Source organism: Saimiri boliviensis, chromosome 2, assembly GCF_048565385.1.
Source record: "Saimiri boliviensis isolate mSaiBol1 chromosome 2, mSaiBol1.pri, whole genome shotgun sequence".
Classification (NCBI taxonomy): domain Eukaryota; kingdom Metazoa; phylum Chordata; class Mammalia; order Primates; family Cebidae; genus Saimiri; species Saimiri boliviensis.
Window position 1 is genome coordinate 152727839 of NC_133450.1, and position 15344 is coordinate 152743182.

General features: G+C 40.9%; 1 protein-coding gene across 4 annotated transcripts in view; it reads right to left on the reverse strand.

Annotated features, from left to right (window-relative positions):
* Positions 1-15344, reverse strand: part of CFAP95 (cilia and flagella associated protein 95) — a 96242-nt gene that overhangs the window by 13269 nt on the left and 67629 nt on the right. Inside the window, exon 6 of one of the 4 annotated variants that reach the window (XM_039461425.2) lies at positions 3700-3733. The exons of the other annotated variants lie outside the window; for them this stretch is intronic. Coding sequence (XP_039317359.1) covers positions 3731-3733 — 3 coding nt within the window. The 3' untranslated portion in view covers positions 3700-3730. The remainder of the gene's footprint in view (positions 1-3699; positions 3734-15344) is intronic. 4 annotated transcript variants of the gene reach the window in all.

Below are 15344 nucleotides of genomic sequence, written 5' to 3' on the forward strand. Positions count from 1 at the left end.
TCACTGGTAGGGAAAAAATAGCTATAAAGAACATTATTGGGACCATGGATGATATTTAGCATGGACTGTGGATTATGTAACTACCTTGTATCAATTTTCCTGAGGTTGAAAACTGTACCATAGCTACTCATCCTTGTTTTTAGGAGACAGACATTGAACTATTCAGGAGCAAAAGGGCATGATGTCTCCAGCCTACCTTCATACAGTAAACAACTATCAGCTGTGCAAATAATATATGGAAGCTCCTTGTGCAATTCTGAAACTTTCCTGTAAGTTTGAAATTATATAACAGTTAAAAGTTACCCCACCACCGAATGATGATTGATGCAGAGCCATGGCAATGGATGAATTCTCTGAGATTCTGTAAAATGAGACATGCAGGCATCTGGGGCCCAAATGTTGGGGATGGCCATGAGTGGGTTTATAAAGAAGCCGTGAATGACAGAGAAGGAGAAGTAAGGAGAGAGTGTTGCAGTGTCACAGGCTCTGAAGAGGAAGGGAGGCTGAGGAATGCAGTGGTAACCAACAATTGCTAACTTCCAAAGAAGCCTAACCCAGAGTAGCACCTGACAAAACACAACAATATCAGTCAACCTCTAGCCACCCTTAAGGGTGCCTTTTCAGTGAAGGGCTAGGGGAGTCCCATAAAACATGCTGATAGAAGGAGGAAAAGAAAGTGCCTCAGAAAAAGGAATGCTGAAGGCAAAACAGGCCCTGCCAAAACAGGAAGCACTAGATAGAGTTGCAGTGAGAGAATCACTATAGGGGAAAACTGGCCTTCAGAAAAGTGGTTAAAAAAGCATTCTTGTCTCCGGATTTTTTTTAAATTAATTAATTTTTTTAAATTGCATTTTAGGTTTTGGGGTACATGCGAAGAACATGCAAGATTGTTGCATAGGTACACACATGGCAGTGTGATTTGCTGCCTTCCTCCCCATCACCTATATCTGGCATTTCTCCCCGTGCTATCTCTCCTCAACTCCCCACCCCCTGCTGTCCCTCCCCTATTTCCCCCTGACAGACCCCAGTGTGTGATGCTCCCCTCCCTGTGTCCATGTGTTCTCATTGTTCAACACCAGCCTATGAGTGAGAACATGCGGTGTTTGATTTTCTGTTCTTGTGTCAGTACCATTGTCTCCAGATTCTTTAATGATCGCCATTCTAACTGGCATGAGGTGGTATCTCAATGCAGTTTTGGTTTGCATTTCTCTAACTGGAGAGGATGTGGAGAAATAGGAACACTTTTACACAGTTAGTGGGAGTGTAAACTAGTTCAACTATTGGGGAAGACAGTGTGGCGATTCCTCAAGGACCTAGCAATAGAAATTCCATTTGACCCAGCAATCCCATTCCTGTGTATATACCCAAAGGATTATAAATTGTTCTGTTATAAAGACACATGCACCATATGTTCATAGCAGCACTGTTTACAATAGCAAAGACCTGGAACCAACCCAAATGCCCATCAATGATAGACTGGACAAGGAAAATGTGGCACATATACACCATGGAATACTATGCAGCCATAAGAAACGATGAGTTCGTGTCCTTTGTAGGGACACGGATGAATCTGGAAATCATCATTCTCAGCAAACTGACACAAGAACAGAAAATCAAACATCACATGTTATCACTCATAGGCAGGTGTTGAACAATGAGAACACATGGACACAGGGAGGGGAGCATCACACACTGGAGTCTGTTGAGGGAGTTAAGGCAGGGAAAGTGGGGGTGATGAGGTCAGGGAGGGATAACAGGGGTGGGTGATTGGGGATGGAAGCAGTAAACCACATTGCCATGTGTGTACCTATGGAACAATCCTGCATAATCTGCACATGTACCCCAGAACCTAAAGTACAATAAAAAAAAGAGAAAGCATTCTTCTTTATTTTCTTCTCATTCTTTTCTTTCTTCTTTTTCTTTAACAGATCATGGCAAGGAAGGTTAGGATATTAAAGGAGGGTCCTCTTAGTGAGTGGTTCCCCCAATCAATCAACCTTCCCTCATGGTTTCACCACTTACATCAGTAAAATGCATTAATGTATCTTTAAAGATGGGCTCTCGGGTATCGACTCCAGCTCCACCCCCATTGCCACTTATGTACTCTATCTTTACTCTAAGCACCATTAGCTCCTGTAGCTTCTTTCACAATAAAACGACACTGCTATTCCTTTTTCTTTTCTTTTCTTTCTTTCCCTTTTTTTTTTTTTTTTTTTTTTTTTTTGAGATGGAGTCTTGCTCTGTTGCCAGGCTGAAGTGCATGGTGTGATCTTGGCTCACTGCAACCTCCATCTCCTGGGTTCAAGCGATTCTCCTGTCTCAGCTTCCCAAGTAGCTGGGACTACAGGCGCACTCCACCACCCTCAGCTAATCTTTGTATTTTTAGTAGAGACGGGGTGTCACCATGTTGGCCAGGATAGTCTTGATCTCTTGACCTCGTGATCCACCCATCTCGGCCTCCCAAAGTGCTGGGATTACAGGCATGAGCCACCGTACCTGGCCAACACTGCTATTTCTTAGTCAACTGTAGAGCCAGTCCAGAGCCAATTTTTTCCAATCTTCTGGTAGGCTGTTCCTTGGTTCTACTTATTTATATCGGATTTCATCCTTTTTCTTTAGGACCTTTCGTTTCTGATAGTTTTATTTTTCAAGGTCATTTTCAGTTTTAGGACTGCCTTCTGGAACATAGTAACTCTGTCTAATTTAATATTACAATGGAAGCATACTCTCAATTCCTTCATCCAGATCATCCATAAAAATGCATAATGGGTTATGTTTCCTGGCCAAATTAGTCAGTGCAAACTAACCTTGCATCCACCATTAAAGATAGCTATTAGCCACCTGACATTAGTACAGCAAAGACATTCTTCCCTAGTATGCCTATAAGAATGCTCATTTTGAGTATTCCATTTACTCTTAAAAAGATATTTGAGTTAGTAAGCTTATTTATGTGAATGTCATATCAGAAAGAATGAAAATAGATATAAAAGTAAATTGCTGTGATATTTTCTTTCATTATTTCCAGCATACATCACCTATAAAAGTCTTTAGCACTTACATGCACTGACTGAAGACCTGCCTTCCTCTCATAAGGTTGTCTTCTAAGCACACATGCAGAACGGTGGGAGGAAAAGATGAATTATGCTACAGTCAAACCTGCCTTACTGCCCTGGGGACCAATGGGAGATGGGTATCTCAGGCAGATCCCCTCATTCATTTTCTTCACTAAATTGCAATTATTTTATTTCTTTTATTTTTTCAAATTTTCTTTTCACAGACAGAATCTCGCTGTGTCACCCAGCCTGGAGTGCAGTGCCATCATCCTAGCTCACTGGAGGTTTGAACTCTTGGCCTCAAGCCATTTTCCCATCTCAAGCCTCCAAAAGCATTGGGATGACAGGTGTGAGCCACTGCACCTGACCAGATTTTGTTTCTATTGGATATTTTTTCCTCCAATGATTGTATCACAAACATAAGAATAATTGTCAAATGTAACTAAACAAATACGTAACTAGTGGAATATATTCTTATGTATTTAAGAACTATTTACTACACTTATTTATTTGACAATGTTTTAGGAAAGAAAAGCATTTGTTACAAATACAGGTATTAATATAGCATGAGACTCTTAGCTACAGGGAAATAGCCATGGAAAGTACAAAGAAGTTAGGTTGTGGAATAGAAATATAAATATCTCACCACTAATGAATCCAGTCAACATAATAAGGTTTCACTACAAAGAAAAATATAAAGATCTATGTAAACAAACACTTCACAAATAAATTGACTTTTAAAGATTAATATCACACAAATTTTAGTTGTGGCCAGCATCAAAAACTAAGCAATATACAATTAAACATTTGCTCTTGATATATTTGTTTCTTTCTAATGCACAAAATTTGTTGGTTCTATTACTTTAATCATATTAAATACAAATATTATTTTTCTTATTCTTCAGTCTACATTATGTGAAGACATTTACCTCTGCTGCTGTTTTATAATGGAATGACTTAATGGGCTGTATGTCAGTTTGAGACCTAGACTTCTCAATTTTCAAGACTTTTTTCTCCTTGCAAAAGTCATATATGTTCACTGTAGAAACTGAAGATAATCAAAAAGAAGAAAATAAAATATCTCATAATTCCAAGTTCTCTGAAGCAGAACTTAGCTTTACGGCCTAACTCAGAAACAAATGTTAGAGCAGGCCAGGCATGGCAGCTCACATCTGCAATCCCAGCACTTTGAGAAGCTGAGGCAAGAGGATCACTTGAGCCTGGGAGGTAGAGGTTGCAGTGAGCTGAGATTGTGCCACTGCACTCCAGCCTGGGTGACAAAGCAAGACTCTGTCTCAAAAACGTTAATAAATAAATAAATACATAGCTTCAGAAGGCAATATAAGGCAAGAGTTAAGTTTCAGGAGAAACAGAGTATCTCTCTACTAAAAGAACCCATCTCTAAAAAACACTTAATCTTATTCCTGAGAATTAAGACCCCGCAATTTCTCTACTATTGGTGATACACAAAATGAGCAGGAAGTTAAAATACTTAATTAATTTATAATTAAGTATAATTAACACTTAATTTTTAAGTAAGCTTGAATTAAATATCTACCAAGGTCTTTAATCCAAAAGAATACTTGATCACAAATAAAAGACTATTTCAATGGGACAGGATCAGTGAGATAGAATCAAACCAAATCAAATAGAATTTGACAGCCAGAGAGCTTGGAAAGATCATTCTGTCTGTACCAGTCAAGAATCTCCAGAGAACTAGAACCAACAGAATACATACACACACAAACACATACACACACACACACACAAAGAGAGAGAGAGATTTTAGGGGATTGGCTCACATGATTGTGGAAGACAGCAAGTAACTCAGGCAGGAATTCTATGTTATAATCTTAAGACCAAATTCCTTTTTCTCCAGGAAACCTTAGTTTTTTTGCACTTAAGGCTGTAAATGGATTCAATGAGGCCCACTCACATTATTTGGAATAATCTTGACTAAAAGTCAACTAATTGCAAATGTTAGTCACATTTACAAAAGACCTTCACAACAACATCTAGACAGGTACTTGACTAAACAACAGGGCATGATAACCTAGTCAACACAGAAAATTAACCATCATACTGTCTAACCACAGTCCTTTTTTTTTTTTTTTTTTTTTTTGAGAAAGCCTCACTCTGTCACCCAGGCTGGAATGCCATGGCACAATCTAGGCTCAATGCCACCATGCCTGGATAATCTTTTGTATGTTTAGTAGAAATGGGGTTTCACCATGTTGGCCAGGCTGGTCTCGAACTCCTGAGCTCAAATGATCCACTCACCTCAGCCTCCCAACGTACTGGGAATCCACTGTGCCTGGCCATCCAATCCTAGTCTTATAGTGAGGAGAACAAGGCCTACAAAGGTTGGAGCATATAAGTTTTGGGTCATGTTTTGCAAAGTAGCTACAAAAACGGCACTTGGAATCAGACCCGGGTTCTTTTTGAACATTTATATGGTGTATAATAACTAATACTTAACCTCTCTATGACACAGATTCCTCAGTATATAATTCTAATAGGTTGATATTCCAGGGCAATTGTGAGCATTAAGTGAGCTAATACATGTAAGATAACTAAGCAGTGCCTAGAACATGGTAGACAATAAATGTTACTTCATTCCTCTCTTCCTCCCTTTATTTCTTCTATCTTCCCTCCTTTCCTTGTTTCCTTGCTTCCTTGCTTCATTCCTTCCTTCCTTCCTTCTACTCATCCATCAGCAACTGTATGTTTCATTCAATAAGGCAAATTCTATTGCATCCCAGTCAACCAGGGAATGTATAGAAGTTCTATGGAGTTACATGAGCAACAACCAGCAGATCCCAAGGCTGAAGCTGGGGTCTAGGAAATGTGGTTCTTAATGCTGGCAGAATGACATGAGACTCAGAAACAGAACTGTTTGTTTATTGAACTATATAAAACCATGACTTCAAGTATAAATACAAGATCAGCACACATATATATGACATGTGTTGAGATCTTTCAGGCAAGATACTTAGGTTAGAAAGGGCACCATATCCTTCTGAGCCTAAGTCAAAGAGGCCTGTTTTGATGGTTAACTAGCAGCAGCATTATGGAACACTCTGGCATGGATTATAAGATCCTTCCCTCTTCTCTAATTCTACCCCCTAACCACTACCTCATTTGCAGAGGATTCTAAAATTCTCACTTATTTCATTTCAGTCAATAGTACATGATAAGATAAACAAGCAAATGGCAATTATTCATTTGTTAGTGAATATTGAGTCAGAAAATTAACAGGACAAAGAAAATTAAACATGGATATAGTCAGATGAAGTACAAATAAAATAGCACTAAAATGAAAGTAATAAAGATACATTATAAGCCTGGAACTTAATTAAATTTCAGTCTTAATTTTCCAGGTACAAGTTTGGAAAAACCACACTTTACTCTAGAATACAAGGCTTTTATACTCGATTATTCTATGTGGCCAGATTAACTTGAACAACTTTTCATGCCATTATTTTTTAAAACAACAGAAGAAAAAGAGGAGGAGAAAGAAAAAAAAAGAGAGACTGTCTTTGCTGAAATGAAAATGGGGAAGACAATAGGGACATAAAATGGAGCAAACATACAAGGAGAGGGCCTTAAGATAACTGGGAATTGAAAGCTAATGTAGTTCAGACAAGTGAGGCTTCCTATAGAATCCTCGCTTTCTTCTGGATTCTCTTTCTGTCCCAGCTCTTTCTATTCTCAGCAAGCCATTCTTTCTCTTGTCTTCTTTTTAAGGCACCTAACAGGCATCGCTTCTTAGTGAAACGGGATAGCTCCCTTGACCCCTTCATGGGACTTGTGAAGGGATGGCTCACTTACTCAGCCCGCAACTCCCAACTCCTTGCTGGACGGGGAGCACATAGGTAAAGTGAGTACAGACGCTGGGATGAGTGATTCTGGGCAAAGAGCAGGATCAGAGCTGTGTGGGCCAATGGAAGCATCTAGGGGTTGTCTACAACCCCCAGAGCCCCAGAGGGCATGTGTTAAAGTTCACTGTCTTAGCTTTGCCATCCATGGATGGCTAAGTGTTTAACAGCTCTGTGTGACACCCCTCTGTATCCTGAGCTTCTGTTCAGCATCCAGGAAGTTCAGATCACACAAACGAATTGAAGATAGTGAATGTGGAGGATTTTACTGAGCAGTGGAAGTGGTTCTCAGTGGGATGAGGAGCTGAAAAGAGGATGGAGTGGAAAAATAATCTTCCCCTGGAGTTTAGCTGTCCCTGGCTGAACTCTTCCTCAAGGTCCTCCCAACAAACCGTCCCTCTGAAGTCAAGCTGCTTCTCTTCAATGTCTGACTGCTTCTTCTTTTTCTCTCCTTCTCTGCCACTGTGCTGGTAAGGACTAGGATTTTTATGGGTACAGCATGCTGGGGGCAGGGTGGCCCAGCGTGGCTTTGGAAAAGACAATGTTCAGGCAGGAAGACAGGAATGCATGTTTTCACTTTGGGCCATAGGTACAGGCTTGAGGATGTGACTCTCACTGGGGACCACCCTCTTCTACCCAGCATTTCCCTACCTCCTCTCTGTATCATTAGGAAATAGAAAACTAAAGGCAATTTCAGTCTTCGGAGAGTATCTTTGAGGTGGAAGAGCCTAATTAAACAGTAAAGGGCTCTGAATAGTGATTCCTCCATGCCCAACTCTGATTGTTAGCCAAGATGCATCTGCATCTGGGATGGTAAGTATTTCTCAGCCAAGCCAATTGAGTAAGCCCTAGAAGTCCCCAGTCAGCCAGGTACTGATCTGGCTTCTAGGAAGTCCAGGCTGAAACAACGTAGGCTTCGGACACAGAACACACAGTGCTTAGGGCTCACAATACTTTTAGAGCCCCAAGAAAATATTTTAATTTCTTTTAAAATCAGAATCTTTAAAAATGAATGTAACAACATGAATGTACTTAATGCCATTGAATTATATGCTAAAAAAGATTAAAATAGTAAATATTATGTCATATATATTTTATGTTATGTATATTTTACCACAATAAAAAAACACAGATGCTATTTTGAAAAACAAATTCTGTAGAAACTCATAGCTAAGCTCAGCCAGAAATGATACTGATAATATAATATCCATAAACACCTCAGGGCAAAGAAACTGATGACAGCTATTATACAGAAAATGTGTTTTAAAATAGGGCATAGAAGTCCAAGAGTACTTCCCAGTGGGGAAGAAAAAAAAGAACACTGTGTGATAACAACACTCATTGGTATGTTAGCAACAAATTCAGGAGGATTAAGAATAATATGGTCATATCACATGGATGTAAAATGCATTAATGCAGGCAAAAATAGGCAAGTATTCAAACTGTGTAAAAGAAGGGAGAAAAGATGAAAATGAGAACTATAGCCTTAAAAGAAATTTCTTCTTAAAAAACTTTTATTTTAGGTTCAGAGGTATATGTGCAGGTTTGTTTCTTTAGGTAAATTTCATGTCATGAAGGTTTGGTGTACAGTTTGTCACCCAGGTAATAAGCATAGTATAGTACCCAACAGGTAGTTTAGATATTTCTTTAATAAGCATTAAATCTAAAAAAAAAAAAAAAGAGTCCGACTTTCAAGATGGCCGCCTAAGAACAGCTCAGGACTTCAGCTCCCAGTGAAAGTGCAGAGGGTGAGTGGACGCCGCATTTCCAGACGAACTCTTATTGCCCACAGACCAGGAGATACCCAGGCAGAGGGGTCGCCAGCGTCGCAGTCCCAGCCGGTGCGGCTGTTTTGGCCCCCGCGGGGCTGATTCCGCCCGCGCGGCTGCTGTGACCACTCCCTGTTGCTGCGGTTCTCCGTACAAAAACCACTGGTCTGGGAGCCCTCTTAGCTGGCGAGCAGAGCCTTGAGACGGCAGAATAGCCCATTCATCTGAAATAGCGAGCCAGGCCAGGAGATTCCTAGGCAAAAAATCCGCCAGGAGCCGGCGCCGCGGTTCGAGCCGACTCCGTGAGTCGCAGCACGGAAGATCCCGGCGCCTTTTCAACAAGCGACCGGAACGCGGGGTCGTTCAACTTAAAAGAAAAGACTCTGAGTCAGGGAGCCAGGTGATCAGGCTCGGTTGGTCCCACCCCTCCACCCCCAACAACAACGAAAACAAAAACAGTAATTGGAAACCCTCTGGGTTGAGCCCTTCAAACCAAGCACAGCTGAACCGGGACGGTCCGGCTCCGTGGGGGAGGGGCTTCCGCCATTACTGAGACTCTCCACCGCTACGGAGGCAGGCTGCCGTTGCTGAGGCAACCCGCCGTTGCCGAGGCAACCTGCCACAACAGAGAGAGTCCGCCATATCAGAGGCGGGGCCACCATTGCCCAGACAGTTCTAACTACGCCCATATAAAAAGGACTACAGGGAAGAGCTCAGGGCAGCTGGGCGGAGCCCACAGCAGCTCAGCAAAGCCCCTGCGGGCAGGCAGAGGCTAGGCGTGCTGCTAGCTGGGCGGGTCCGACCTGAAAAAAAAAAAAAATCAAAAAAGGCAGTAGTGCAACGGAAACTCATAAAGCTCCAACTCCCTGGGACAGAGACAGACAACAGGTGGATAAACCCACAAAAATGGGTAGAAACCAGCGTAAAAAGGATGAAAACTCCCGAAACCAGAACACCTCTCCTCCTAAAAGTGATCACAACTCCTCACCAGCAAGGGAACCAGACCGGATGGAGAAGGAGGGTGATGAAATGACAGAATCAGACTTCAGAAGATGGGTAGTAAGAAACTACAATGAGCTAAAAGAACATGTTCTAACCCATCGCAAAGAAAATAGGAACCTTGAAAAAAGATTGGACGAACTGCTGACGAGAATGGACAGCATAGAGAGGAGAATAAGTGAATTGATGGAGCTGAAAAACGCAACACGAGAACTTCGTGAAGCATGCACAAGCTTCAACAGCCGAATTGACCAAGCAGAAGAAAGGATATCAGAGGTCGAAGACCAACTCAATGAAATAAAAAGAGAAGGCAAGAACAGAGAAAAAAGCGCAAAAAGGAATGAACAAAATCTTCAAGAAATGTGGGACTATGTGAAAAGACCTAATCTACGTCTGATAGGTGTACCTGAATGTGATGAAGAGAATGAATCCAAGCTGGAAAATACTCTTCAGGATATTATCCAGGAAAACTTCCCCAACCAGCAAGGCAGACCAATATTCAAATCCAGGAAATACAGAGAACACCACAGAGATATTCCTCAAGAAGAGCAACCCCAAGGCACATAATCGTCAGATTCACCAGGGTTGAAATGAAAGAGAAAATGCTAAGGGCAGCCAGAGAGAAAGGTCGGGTTACCCACAAATGGAAGCCCATTAGACTCACAGCAGATCTCTCAGCAGAAACCCTACAAGCCAGAAGAGACTGGGGGCCAATATTCAACATCCTTAAAGAAAAGAACTTTCAACCCAGAATCTCCTATCCAGCCAAACTCAGCTTCATAAGTGAAGGAAAAATAAAATCCTTTGTGAACAAGCAAGCACTCAGAGATTTCATCACCACCAAACCTGCTCTACAAGAACTCCTGAAAGAGGCTCTACACACATAAAGGAAAAACCCGTACCAGCCACTCCAAAAACACACCAAATGGTAAAAAAGCAGCAACACAATCAAGAATCTGCATCAACTAACCAACAAAACAGCCAGGTAGCATCAAAATGACAGCATCAAATTCACACATAACAATACTATCCCTAAATGTCAATGGACTAAATGCCCCAATCAAAAGACACAGACTGGCAAATTGGATAAAAAGCCAAAACCCATCAGTGTGCTGTATCCAGGAAACCCATCTTACATGCAAGGATACACAAAGGCTCAAAATAAAGGGATGGAGGAAGATCTACCAAGCAAATGGAGAGCAAAAAAAGGCAGGAGTTGCAATTCTCATCTCTGATAAAATAGACTTTAAAGCAACAAAGATCAAAAGAGACAAAGAAGGACATTACATAATGGTAAAAGGATCACTGCAACAAGAAGAGCTAACGATCCTAAATATATATGCACCCAATACAGGAGCACCCAGATACATAAGGCAAGTTCTTAATGACTTACAAAGAGACTTAGACTCCCACACAATAATAGTGGGAGACTTTAACACCCCATTGTCAATATTAGACAGATCAACCAGACAGAAAATCAACAAGGATATCCAGGACCTGAACACAGACCTGGAACGAGCAAACCTAATAGACATTTACAGAACTCTCCACCCCAAATCCACAGAATATACATTCTTCTCAGCACCACATCACACCTACTCTAAAATTGACCACATAATTGGCAATAAATCACTCCTCAGCAAATGCAAAAGAACAGAAATCATAACAAACAGTCTCTCGGACCACAGTGCAATCGAGTTAGAACTCAGAATGCAGAAACTAACTCAGAACCGCACAGCTTCATGGAAACTGAACAACTTGCTCTTGAATGTTGACTGGATAAACAATGAAATGAAGGCAGAAATAAAGATGTTCTTCGAAACCAATGAGAACGAAGACACAACATACCAGAATCTCTGGGACACATTTAAAGCAGTCTCTAGAGGAAAATATATAGCAATGAGTGCCCACATGAGAAGAAAGGAGAGATCGAAAATTGACACCCTATCATCAAAATTGAAAGAGCTAGAGGAGCAAGATCAAAAAAACTCAAAACCTAGCAGAAGACAGGAAATAACTAAGATCAGAGCAGAACTGAAGGAAATAGAGACACAAAAAACTCTTCAAAAAATCAATAAATCCAGGAGCTGGTTCTTTGAAAAGATCAACAAAATAGACAGACCACTAGCCAGATTAATAAAAAAGAAAAGAGAGAATAACCAAATTGATGCAATAAAAAACGATAAAGGGGATATCACCACAGATTCCACAGAAATCCAAACCATCATCAGAGATTATTACAAACAACTCTATGCACATAAACTAGTAAACCTGGAAGAAATGGATAAATTCCTGGACACCTGCAACCTACCAAGCCTAAACCTGGAAGAAGCCGAAACCCTGAATAGACCAATAACATGGTCTGAAGTCGAGGCAGCAATAAAGAGCCTACCACCCAAAAAAAAGCCCAGGTCCAGATGGGTTCACAGCTGAATTCTACCAGACATACAAGGAGGAGCTGATACCATTCCTTCTGAAACTATTCCAGACAATCCAAAAAGAGGGAATCCTTCCCAAATCATTTTACGAGACAAACATCATCCTGATACCAAAACCCGGCAGAGACTCAACAAGAAAAGAAAATTTCAGGCCAATATCCATGATGAACATAGATGCAAAAATCTTCAATAAAATACTGGCAAACCGATTGCAACAGCATATCAAAAAGCTCATCCACCATGACCAAGTAGGATTCATCCCGGGGATGCAAGGCTGGTTCAACATACGCAAGTCCATAAACGTAATTCACCACATAAACAGAACCAAAGACAAAAACCACATGATTATCTCGATTGATGCAGAGAAGGCTTTTGACAAAATTCAACAACCCTTTATGCTAAAAACCCTCAATAAACTAGGTATTGACGGAACGTATCTCAAAACAATAAAAGCTATTTACGACAAACCAACAGCCAATATCATACTGAATGGGCAAAAACTGGAAGCATTCCCTTTGAAATCTGGCACTAGACAAGGATGCCCTCTCTCACCACTCCTATTCAATATAGTACTGGAAGTTCTAGCCAGAGCAATCAGGCAAGAAAAAGAAATAAAGGGTATCCAAATTGGAAAGGAGGAAATCAAATTGTCTCTATTTGCAGATGACATGATTGTATATCTGGAAGACCCCATCATCTCAGCCCAAAATCTCCTGAAACTGATAAACAACTTCAGCAAAGTCTCAGGATACAAAATCAACGTGCAAAAATCACAAGCATTCCTATACACCAGTAATAGACTTCAAGAGAGCCAAATCAAGAACGAACTGCCATTCACAATTGCTACAAAGAGAATAAAGTACCTAGGAATACAACTAACAAGGAACGTAAAGGACCTCTTCAAGGAGAACTACAAGCCATTGCTCAACGAAATAAGAGAGGATACAAACAGATGGAGAAACATTCCATGTTCATGGTTAGGAAGAATCAACATCGTGAAAATGGCCATACTGCCCAAAGTAATTTACAGATTCAATGCTATTCCCATCAAGCTACCAATGACCTTCTTCACAGAACTGGAAAAAAACACCTTAAACTTCATATGGAACCAAAAGAGAGCCCGCATAGCCAAGTCAATTCTAAGCAAAAAGAACAAAGCGGGAGGCATCACACTACCGGACTTCAAACTATACTACAAGGCTACAGTAATCAAAACAGCATGGTACTGGTACCAAAACAGAGATATAGACCAATGGAACAGAACAGAGGCCTCACAGGAAATACAACATACCCACAACCATCTGATCTTCGACAAACCTGACAAAAACAAGCAATGGGGAAAGGACTCCCTGTTTAATAAATGGTGTTGGGAAAACTGGCTAGCCATGTGCAGAAAGCAGAAACAGGACCCCTTCCTGACACCTTACACCAAAATTAACTCCAGATGGATTAAAGACTTAAACATCAGACCTAATACCATAAAAACCTTAGAAGAAAATCTAGGCAAAACCATTCAGGACATAGGTGTAGGCAAGGACTTCATGACCAAAACGCCAAAAGCAATGGCAACAAAAGCCAAAATAGACAAATGGGACCTAATCAAACTCCACAGCTTCTGCACGGCAAAAGAAACAGTCAGTAGAGTGAATCGGCAACCAACAGAATGGGAAAAAATTTTTGCAGTCTACCCATCTGACAAGGGGCTGATATCCAGAATTTACAAAGAACTAAAGCAGATCTACAAGAAAAAAACAAACAAGCCCATTCAAAAATGGGCAAAGGATATGAACAGATACTTTACAAAAGAAGACATACGGGAGGCCAACAAACATATGAAAAAATGCTCATCATCACTGGTCATCAGAGAAATGCAAATCAAAACCACACTGAGATACCATCTCACACCAGTTAGAATGGCGATCATTAAAAAATCGGGAAACAACAGATGCTGGAGAGGATGTGGAGAAATAGGAACACTTTTACACTGTTGGTGGGAATGTAAATTAATTCAACCATTGCGGAAGACAGTGTGGCGATTCCTCAAGGACCTAAAAATAGAAATCCCATTTGACCCAGCAATCCCATTACTGGGTATATATCCAAAGGATTATAAATCATTCTACTACAAGGACACGTGCACACGAATGTTCATTGCAGCACTGTTTACAATAGCAAAGACCTGGAACCAACCCAAATGCCCAACGATGATAGACTGGATAGGGAAAATGTGGTACATATACACCATGGAATATTATGCAGCCATCAAAAACGATGAGTTCACGTCCTTTATAGGGACATGGATGAACCTGGAAACCATCATTCTCAGCAAACTGACACAAGAGCAGAAAATCAAACACCGTATATTCTCGCTCATAGGCGGGTGTTGAACAATGAGAACACATGGACACAGGGAGGGGAGCACTACACACTGGGGTCTGTTGGGGGGAAATGGGGGAGGGGCGGGGGGTGGGGAGGTGGGAAGAGATAGCATGGGGAGAAATGACAGATACAGGTGAGGGGACGGAAGGCAGCAAAGCACACTGCCATGTGTGTACCTATGCAACAATCTTGCATGTTCATCACATGTACCCCAAAACCTAAAATGCAATTAAAAAAAAAAGAAAAAAAAAAAAAAAGATAGAGAATATAGTCTAACTTGGGTTACTTTTGTCTTTGTATCACTTGCAAAATATACTGTTTCTTTTAATGGAGAAGGGGCCCATGAAGGCAAAAGTACTTAGGGCCCAGGAAAGTCATAATGCAACGAGGAAGTCCAGAAGCTGAGACATCAGAGTCCTGGGGGACTTGAGACCACAGCTCATTTCCAACCAGCACAGAAATCTCAATATTTTGGCAATGCCACGTCCATACCAGTACATAGAGTGCCAGTGGTAGGACAGGCAATCCTGCCATTTTGGGGAGTAACTGTTGTTAAACAGATATAGTTTCTTTTTTACTATGAAACAGTACACGAACACTTGTCCATGTGTTGTGAAACAATTCACTGTTAAAAACTTTCTCAGTTTCTAACAGCCAGCTTTGGACCAGTTCTTTAATGTACCTTCTTTCCAACTTTTCCTCTGTTCTGGTTCTTTGGAAGATGATGGACGTGCTTTCAAGAGAAGGTATTTTTAATTGAAATTGAGATGAGCTGTAATAAACATCCAGTTTAAGAGAAGTTCAGAAGAAACAGCTTGCAATTTTCTT